This window comes from Chaetodon trifascialis, chromosome 17, assembly GCF_039877785.1.
Source record: "Chaetodon trifascialis isolate fChaTrf1 chromosome 17, fChaTrf1.hap1, whole genome shotgun sequence".
Classification (NCBI taxonomy): Eukaryota; Metazoa; Chordata; class Actinopteri; order Chaetodontiformes; family Chaetodontidae; genus Chaetodon; species Chaetodon trifascialis.
The window spans coordinates 947,607-957,210 of NC_092072.1; the positions used below are offsets into that span (position 1 = coordinate 947,607).

The window sequence follows — 9,604 nt, forward strand, 5'->3', positions numbered from 1 at the left end:
AAAGTGTTGTTGAAGGAGTAACCTGCTCTGTCGTGTTGGTTCAAAAAGAACTGGTCTGATTCGACTCAGCAGCATTTATTTGCCAGCAAACCCAAAAGTGTGCCATTTAAGAACAACAGCAACAAAATCAGTCTTAGTCTGTCAAACACAGCTGAAAGGACAAATTCACAGAGAGCTACCAACTTCCAAAATGAGTTTGGTTCACGTTTATTATACTTTTAAATGACAGTTCAGAGAAATCAACTCTGCAAAGAATGAACAGCAGTCAGAGCATTTCCATAGAGAGCCACTTTGCATCAGCAGCACCATGCTCCACTGCTCTGGGACACTTTATAGTCCTGAGAGTTGAACACTGGATGACTGACAGCTGTCCTTCATCACAACAGAAGACACAGAAATCCTCCTCATCAAAAACATGACTCTGACCTGCGTCCTCATCTGGACTGTCCTCTGCTTCACTCAGGGTGAGGACAATCATTTTTCTGTGATGTGATGTGATGTGGAGCGTAGCTGAGTTTCACCTCACCATCTCATGTCCAGTGTTTCTTCTCTTTCTTCAGGGTCTGTTGGACAAGATGTGGTCTTGACTCAGCCAGCAGCCAAAACAGTGCAGCTGGGTCAGACTGTTTCTATTGACTGTCAAGCCAATAGAAAGGTTGCTCACTACTCTGGTTCACGATACTACCTGGCCTGGTACCATCAGACAACTGGAGAAGCTCCTAAACTTCTGATCTACCGAACGTCAGACAGATTTTCTGGAATCTCCTCCAGACTGAGTGGAAGTGGAGCAGGAAATGTTGACTTCACTCTGACCATCAGTGGAGTTCAGGCTGAAGATTCAGGAGTTTACTACTGTCAGAGTGCTCATGTTCTCAAGGGTCAGCGTCTGCTCACACAGTGAAAAAGAGTCGTACAAAAACCTCCCTCAGTCAGACTGAACAGAAACTGAACTGACTGCTGCAGCTGGAAGCTGATACACTTCACTGAGGACACACACACACACACACACACACACACACACACACACACACACACACACACACACACACACACACACACACACACACACACACACACACACACACACACACACACACACACACACACACACACACACACACACACACACCACTATCTGCCTGTTCCTAACCTAACCTGTACCTGATCTTCAGTCTGCACCCTAAAATTTAATGATTTCCATTAAGGGGACCTGCATTTTGTCCCCATAAGGGAGGTCAGTCCCCACAATGTGACTGTGTAAACAGATTTTTGTCCCCACAGCGTGATAAATACCTGGTCACACACACATACACATTTTTCAAAGAACGTGAACATATTCACTGATTGATGACATAAAACGTTTGTTCTTGTCTATTCAAACCTGTATTTCCAGGTTTGTGTCCAAACTTGAAAGAAATTTCTTCCACTGGAAAACTTGGCTCAGCAAACATCACTGCAGCCTCGTTTATTTCTGCTGCTCTCACCACCACACTTGTGCTTGTTGAAATTACCAAGCCGAGTGAATCTTTAATCACGAACTGATCGACTTCAGGGCTTCTCTCCAGAATGCATCCTGGAGTGTTGAAACAAATGGTGTCCACAACTACAACTTGTTTTCCAAAAACTACATTTGAAAAGTTTTCCTCCTGTGTGAACTTGTAAGTGTGTGATCAGGTTTGACATCTTAGCATGTATACCATATACACACGATTCCCAAAGAGCTGGGAAACTGTGGAAAACAGAATATAATAAAATATTAAAATATAATAAAACATAACAGTGGTGTGCTGGAAGAATGATGTTTAAGGGGGACAGTCCACCACTGCGCTCAGAGATTAATGTGCAAATCTTAAAGCACAAATTGAACGAGTGAACGTTTCTCCCTGGTGTGCATCCTCATGTGTCGGGATAAATTACCTCTGAGACTGAAACTTTTTTCACAAACTGAGCACGTGAAAGGTTTTTCTCCCGTATGAACTCTTAAATGTGGGGTCAAATTTGAATTGTGTGCACATCTTTTACCGCAGACAGGGCAACTGTAGGGTTTCTCCCCTGTGTGGACTCTCATGTGTTTGCACAAATTACCTCTGAGACTGAAACTGGCTTCACAAACTGAGCATTTGAAAGGCTTTTCTCCCGTATGAACTCGAAAATGTGAGTTCAAAATTGAGCCGTGTGTGAATCCTTTACCACAGACTGAACAACTGTAGGGTTTCTCCCCTGTGTGGATTTTCATGTGTCTCACAATCTCTATTCTCGACAGAAAAGTTTTTTTACAGTTTGGGCAGCTGAAACGTTTTCTTCCTGAATGAAGTTTCATGTGTGTCTTTAAGGACTTCTTACGACAGTATCTTTTACCGCAGACTGAACAACTAAATGGTTTCACTCCTGTTTGGATTCCATTGTGTTTCTGCAGATGTTCCTTTGAGCCAAGGCTTGTAGCACAAGAGCTGACTGAGGTTTTTCCACTATTACATTCCATATCACTTCCACATTCTTCATTGTTCAGAGGCTTCAAACCTGACGGAGGTTCCCAGTCACAGCTGTCGTCCAGCTCAGGTTCAGAGGAGTCTGAAGTCGTGTCATGAGTAGCTGGTTGTAAATGATCTGGATTTAAGTTCCTGTCTGGTCCTGGTCCTCTACAGTCCTCTCCATCAGATCCTGTGTTCATCTGTTCAGTTTGTCTCTGATCAAGCTGTGAGGACTGAGGTTCCTCTTCATCAGCCTCTTCTTCACTCTTCACAGGGACACTGAGTGTGAACTTACTGAGATCAGCCTCCTCCAGCCCTCCGAGCTGCTCTCCCTCCTGATTGGTCCACAGTTCCTCCTGTTCCTCTTTAATGTGCGGCAGCTCTGGTGGGTCCTCCTGGTCCAGACTGTCCAGACAGTCCTGCTGCTCAGGAGGATCCTCTTCTTGACTCACCAACAGCTGCTGGACGTCTGTGGAGGATCATGAAACACATACACACCTTTTAGAAAACTGTCATTTCCTGTTCACATTTAAAGCACCGCTTTCTTAAATGTGCAGAGATGTTGGACATATTTGAAAGTCTTTCAAACTAAAGCGAACTCCAAACATATCGTGCACTTTGCATTTGATCAGAGCAGAAAGGCCATGAAATAACAGTGTGGTAATAAGGGCTGGGCGACACGGCCAACATCTTCTATCAATTCAGTGGTTTCAGATAACCACACCGCAAACACTGAAGCCCAACAAATCTGATGTTTGTGATCTTTTCAAGGCTTTCATTAATATATTATATGTTGAGAGCCCCGATAGAAGCTGAACTCTTTCTCAAATCAGAGGATGTCAGCAGGTTTCCAGCAGTTTGCAGTGAGAATAAGCAGTAAAGAGTCAAACCTGCTCTGTGTAAGCGGACTTCAGGCTGGAAAACAGCGTCCAGTAGTTTTCTTTGTCCACAAAGTTCCTCCTCGTACTCTGCTATCGTTCTTTCAAACAGCTCAATTATCTCTTCAGCAGCCGCAGTTAGTCGCTGCTCCACAAAAGCTCTCAGCGTTTGGACTTTAGACATTTTTACTGATTCACAGCAGCTTTTCCTCCAGACACACTCCGTTAAAACTGCTGCTACGTTCACGTCCGTGTTTCCAGCTAGCAAGCTAAGTTAGCTCCATTAGCTTCGCAGAACAACAGATGATTCAGATTCCAAACGTTCAAACAAAGAAAGCAGCACAGAGTCTATTCTGACTGGTTAAACAGGAGATGCGTCCGTGGTGAAACATTCCGAAAGTTTCCTGAAACTTTATCCACATACAAACTCTGGTGCTTCACTCCGACTCTGTTGTACGACGACGCGTAAATAACAAGCAAATTAACACGTTAGCTACTTTAAGTACCGAACTACTTCCGGTACCATTTCTTCTTTTTTGGTGGGCTTTGATGGCAGGTCGCAACTCTTACACGGTGCATATCGCAACCTATTGTATCGGAGTATGTAGTGTGAGACGCAAAGCTCCTCCTCGTACTCCGCTATCTCAAACAGCGTTAGCATGTCAGCCACGGTAAGAGAAGCCGTTTCCGGTACATCTTCTTCTACTCTTTTGAGTTTCAGGTGGTTGCAAGTTACCTCTACAGGTTTAATAACGCCACCTACCGTACCGGAGTATGTAGTCTGAGGCTCCGTCTCTGGACTACTTTATATCATTTCGTATAAAGTAATAATTCAATAATAATATTACTTGTAAACAAACAAACACACCAAAGCCAAAAAAAAGTAAACATCTCCTTAAATTTAGTTATATAGCCGTATCTTCTTTCAATATCAGGTAAATGGTCAACAGTATAAAACTAATTTGTCATTCATTCCTAAAAAACAGCAGCAAAATATTGAATTATACAGGACGCTAAGTGGCATTCAATTACTGTCTGTGAACAAATTGTTTAGACAGTTTCATGACCTTTATTGTGAATGTAAGAGAAAGCAGCTCGTGTTGCTGAGGTGCGCTGTCGAATATCCTCCATTATATTACCACGATACCATAATGTTTGGTCTAATGTGAAAACACGTTACGTTGGTCTACTGCAAAGGTGAAGATCTGAAAGTCTGCAGGTGAACAACACACTGTTGTTGATGACAGTGTGCTGCTGATTTTCATACCAGCTCCAGGATGAAAAAGGAACCAGAGTCATGTACAGTTAGGCACAGAGAACATGGTGACCATCAGTTCTTCAAATGCCCACAAACTGAGTCCGACTAATCATCTGCTCTTGGCAGAACATTTAAAATGCTACACGAAAAAGATCACCGTGTGGTTTCTCTGAAGAAACCATACTCATCATGAGCTCACCTGAAAACAGCTCAAAGTCAACACATTTCATGTTCTTCCTCAGACGTGTCACAGACTGAAAGATGTGGAACGCTCCAGAAACACCTGTTTGGATCGTTCCACAGGTAAACAGGCTGATTGGTGACAGGTGAGAGGATCATGGTTGGTGTGAAAGGGGCGTCCTGGGAAGGCTCAGTCGCTCACAGAGGATGGAGAGTTCTCCACTCTGTGTTCAGATCTCAGCAGATTTCAGCGTCTGCAGCCCAGAATGTCGTTAAAGATTCGAACTGCACATACAGGAAACATCAGCAACATCCAGAAAGTTCTCTGAGACGCACCGACGAGTCCACACTTCAGACTGTTTCTGGACGTCGTGTCCTCGGGGCTGAAAAGGGTCATCTGGATTGTTGGAGGTCAAAGGTCAACAGGCAGCATCAGTGAAGGTCCTGAGTGTGTTCGTGCTCACGTTCACCTGCAGATCATGGAGGCTCCATTATCGGGTTGGGGGTTTCTTGCCGTGACTGCTCGCCAGCAGCTCTCCACCTTCACCTGCTGCTGTCAACACACTTGTGGTTTTTGACCTGTGAATGCCAAGTGAATCTTTTGTCACAAATGCTGCATCTGAAAGGCTTCTCCTCGGTGTGGAGCGCCATGTGTGTGGTCAAGTTGGCCTTTTTTGAAAACCTTTTACTGCAAACTGAGCAGGTAAACGGTTTCTCCCCCGTGTGGACTCTCATGTGATTCACCAGCGTGCACCGCAGACTGAAACTGGTGTTGCAGACTGAGCAGGTGAACGGTTTCTCTCCTGTATGGACTCTTAAGTGGGTGGTCAGATTTGATCGCTTTGTAAACTTCTTTCCACAGAACGGACACGCAAACGTTTTTCCTCCTGAGTGACGTTTCATGTGGATCTGCAGATGGTCCTTGTTGCCACATCTCTTCCCACACTCAGAGCAGCTGAAACACTTTTTGGCCTCGTTACATCCCATATCGTTGCTTTTCAAAGTATTTAAGTCTGACTGAGGGTCCCTGATCTGCTTCAGGCCTCCATGCCTGTCTTCAGTCTCTGAGCACAGAGACGTCTTACTGCCAGCTGGTTGTAAATAATCTGGATTACAGCTCCGGGCTGGTTCTGATCCTCCACAGTCCTCTTCATCACCTTCTGTTTTCAAATGCTCTGCATCTCTGTTCTCTTCAGTTTGACCCTGGTGAAGCTGTGAGGACTGAGGCTCCTCTTCATCATCTTCTTCACTCTTCACAGGGACAGACGTGAACAGGAAGCTGGTGTCGGCCTCCTCCGGCCCTCGAGGCTGCTCCCCGTCCTCATTGGTCCACAGCTCCTCATGTTCCTCTTTAATTTGTGGCTTCTTTGGGTCCTGGTCCAGACTGGGGCTCCCCTGCTGCTGCTGCTGCTGCTGCTGCTCAGGAGGATCCTCTTTAAACTCGGGAAACGCTGGAAAACACAGACACTTTATGTACTTGTACTATGAACAATTATCACCATTTTGTGGTTATTAAACACTGAACCTGGTTCTGTGCTGGAGCTGGTTTTACTGAGGGTCGATAAAGGTGGCTTTGTTGTACTTCACGGTTGTGAGTGCAGCCCTCTTTCTTTTCAGCCATAACTTTGGTCGTTATTTCTAAGCACTCTGAGCTACAGCGCCTCCTCTGGCAGCTCTCATTTTAACACCATAAGTCTGATGTTATAACACCAACTTCTCATGTTATAAAGGACAAAGCTGTGTGTAGGGCTGGGCCGATAGAACGACAGCGATATGTCTCGCCATAGACACGTCATCAATATCAATATAAAACGCGTTCGATAAAGCATTCCATAATTTTTTTTTCTTCGTTGGAAGAAACCTGAAGTTGTGAAGCGAGGTTGGTTACATGAACAAAGGCTCTCGCTCTCAGGTAACTGAGCAACGTAGGGAGTAATCGCTGATCAGTGAGAGAGACACGCTAACAGCCAATCATGTAACATTATCAAGTGCGGTTGCGCCATCTCATTGTCTCGTGTTTGATGCTCCGTGAGGAGTGAGATGAGAAATAAAAAGCGAGCGCTGCAGCGAGCGAAGAAATCGTCAATAGAACAGGGAAAGTCAGCTCAGTATGGAGTTTTTTTGGATTTTATAAGTCGGACCATCGTCAGACCAATGTGGTCTGTAACTTATCTAAGACTGTCGTCCCCACCAAGACCAGTAACACCACAAACTTACTGAACCAGCTTAGCCGCGCTCACTCTTTGGAGCGCAGCCGTATTCGCCAATGTCCAACAACCGCAGCACCACCGCACAAGCAGCTGACCGCCATGCAGAGGTATCTGCTTCAGTGCCTGATGACAAATCATCTAAAAGGCACGAAGACGTAACGGAGGCAGCGGCATCTCATACAGCTAAAGACACGCTTCACTGAGCACTGAGGAGAAGCCAGCTTACAAACAGCTCTTATAATAAAAATATAACTGAACAGTTCATGTATGTTCAGAGGAAGAAGAGTGACTGAAGTTGTTCTTATGTCTAGGCTGGTTTTATAGTTCAGTCAGTGTTACTGTGCTGTCTGTCATGTTTGTTTGTTTGTTTGTTACTGATGTCAAGTCTTCCTCAGTTTCTGCTTTGTTTCCAAAACACTGCACATATCTGAAAACATTTTATTCAGCAGAAGGTGAATCAGCTCGTGAACTTTCTGCACTAAACCTGCAGAAAAAAAGTTCTCAGGTTTCTCTGTTTACATTTTTACACTTTTTTTTAACATTTATTATTCGAGTGTTTTCCATGGTTGTGTTGACGTTTCCTTTCTGTCTTGATAGCTGAGGGGATTATAATCAGAGGAAGGATAATTTAAAATAAAAATGTTTAAATTGAATGTATTTTTCTCCTGGTCCTTATTTTAAATAGGTCATACAAAATATCAATAATTATCGATATCGACCGATATAAAACACTTATATCGTGACAGAGTTTTCAGCCCAGCCCCACACCAACCTCCTGATTGGTGGCTGCCTCCTGAGTCACAGCCGCCCCTACGAATCATTTGGTGTCTGTCAGTAAAGCAGCTACTAATAACGTGAGAGATCTGTTGTTCGGACATGAAAAGGGCTTCTGGTGAAGCCTGTCGTTGAATCAACGTGTTCTCTAATAAAAGCCCCTCCACACACCTGCTGGCTGGTCCCGCAGCAGTCTGCTCTGCCGGACCATCTCCTCCTCGTACTCCGCTATCGTTCTTTCAAACAGCCCAAAAATCTCCTCCGCGGCCGCCGTCAGCCGCTGGTTCACAAACGCTCTCATCATTTGGACTTTGGACATTATCGAACGATTAAAACAACGTGTTTTGTCTCCAGACGAAGCCCGTTAAAAACTCTGAAGTCTCTCTGTCGACTTCCTCGTCAGTTTGTCGGACGTTAGCGAGCTAAGCTAACGTCACCGCGGGTTTGGAGACGAGCTGTGTGAGAAGTCAAACATCCGGGACGTTTCAACACCGCGAGCTGAACACAAACACGAGGAGCAGACTGCTTCCTCCAGCTGCTCGTTAAACGGCTTTAAGGGAGGAAAGTCGACCATGAGACGGAGTTCCCGAGCTGCTGCTGCTGCTGCTGCTGCTGCTGCTGCTGCTGCTGCTGCTTCTTCTTCTTCTTCTTGTGTTTATTTGGCGGTTGGCAGAGAAGCTTTGGTGCATTACCGCCACCTTCTGAAACGGAGGGCGGGTCTGGACACTTACTGCCTCTTTCTTAACCCAGTTCTCCCAAAAATGAGAATAAAAATTTACAACATAATTCACAAGAAGTCTTCTGCAGTGTGTCTCTGGTCCTCAAAGGGACACCCTCTCCTTGCAGCTGCTGTATTAATTGCTGCCTTGCCTGATAATATTTAATACATGACTCTAACACATGCTCCATGGTCTCTAATGTCTGAGGTGTACTCTCACTACAGGAGCCATTACTGTGTTTTTAATTAAAACCAATGTATTATTTAGACCAGTTGACCAAATCTCATTCTGGATATCATATCCTCCTCTTGTGTTGTCCTATACTTCTAGCATTGCCCACATGCCTTTGGATGTTATAAAAGCCTCTCGCTGTGCTTGCTCTATCTATGATCTTCCTTGTGCCCCTTTAGGTTTGCCCAGTACACTAATGCTAACTGATCCCTTCTCATATAAAGAGGCATCTCCACCTGTAGCTCCACAACGCAATCTCAATGCTCGACTCTGAAAGACATCAACTTTCTTTAAAAGAGTATTGGCTGCAGACCTATACAACACACACCCACAGTCACACACTGCTCTGATCAGTCCTGTGTATATAGTTCTCATGGCAGGCCTACATTTGGCTATCATTTCCATGTTAATGTCTTATCAAACCATAAACCAAGATATTTGAAATTGTCAACTCTTTCTAGAGCTTCACCTGAAATTTTTAGAACTTTATCTGAAAACGTTTAACACCTGAATTACGTCCTGTTGCCCCGCGAAGCTAATGAAGCTAACTTAGCTTGCTAGCTGGAAACACGGACGTGAACGTAGCAGCACATCAGAGTGAGCCAACAGTTTAAATGGAGTGTGTCTGGAGGAAAAGTTGCTGTGAATCAGTAAAAATGTCTAAAGTCCAAATGCTGAGGGCTTTGAGGGAACCACCACCTGATCAGTTCATGACCTTTGACCCACATGTTACCGAGCTCCTTCAGTCCTGTTTTCTGAAGCAGCCCGTTCAGAATGCAGCTGTCAGACCAGAACCAGCCGACGGTCCCACGTTACTCCTGTTCTTGCTTCCCTCCTTCGACTTCCTGTAAAATTCAGAGTAAACTATCCTGTTGATGAATCC

General features: G+C 44.7%; 2 protein-coding genes across 2 annotated transcripts; both read right to left on the minus strand.

Moving 5' to 3' along the window:
- Positions 1–1,849: 1,849 nt before the first annotated feature.
- On the minus strand, positions 1,850–3,533 carry LOC139346033 (gastrula zinc finger protein XlCGF57.1-like). The gene is made up of 2 exons (XM_070984939.1): positions 3,362–3,533; positions 1,850–2,940 (listed from the first exon to the last, which is right to left on the minus strand). Exons 1-2 carry the CDS (start codon positions 3,531–3,533, stop codon positions 1,850–1,852), a joined length of 1,263 nt encoding a protein of 420 aa, XP_070841040.1.
- An 835-nt stretch (positions 3,534–4,368) lies between these two features.
- Positions 4,369–8,422, minus strand: LOC139345747 (zinc finger protein 771-like). The gene is made up of 2 exons (XM_070984551.1): positions 7,943–8,422; positions 4,369–6,238 (listed from the first exon to the last, which is right to left on the minus strand). Exons 1-2 carry the CDS (start codon positions 8,088–8,090, stop codon positions 5,331–5,333), a joined length of 1,056 nt encoding a protein of 351 aa, XP_070840652.1. The 5' UTR covers positions 8,091–8,422; the 3' UTR covers positions 4,369–5,330.
- Between the last annotated feature and the right edge of the window lie 1,182 nt (positions 8,423–9,604).

Coding starts and splice junctions, on each gene's coding strand:
- LOC139346033 (XM_070984939.1), bottom strand. CDS start 3,533: ATGTCTAAAGTCCAAACGCTGAGAGCTTTTGTGGAGCAGCGACTAACT. Junction 2,941..3,361: donor AGTCCGCTTACACAGAGCAG/GTTTGACTCTTT, acceptor GATCCTCCACAG/ACGTCCAGCAGCTGTTGGTG.
- LOC139345747 (XM_070984551.1), bottom strand. CDS start 8,090: ATGTCCAAAGTCCAAATGATGAGAGCGTTTGTGAACCAGCGGCTGACG. Junction 6,239..7,942: donor GCTGCGGGACCAGCCAGCAG/GTGTGTGGAGGG, acceptor TGTGTTTTCCAG/CGTTTCCCGAGTTTAAAGAG.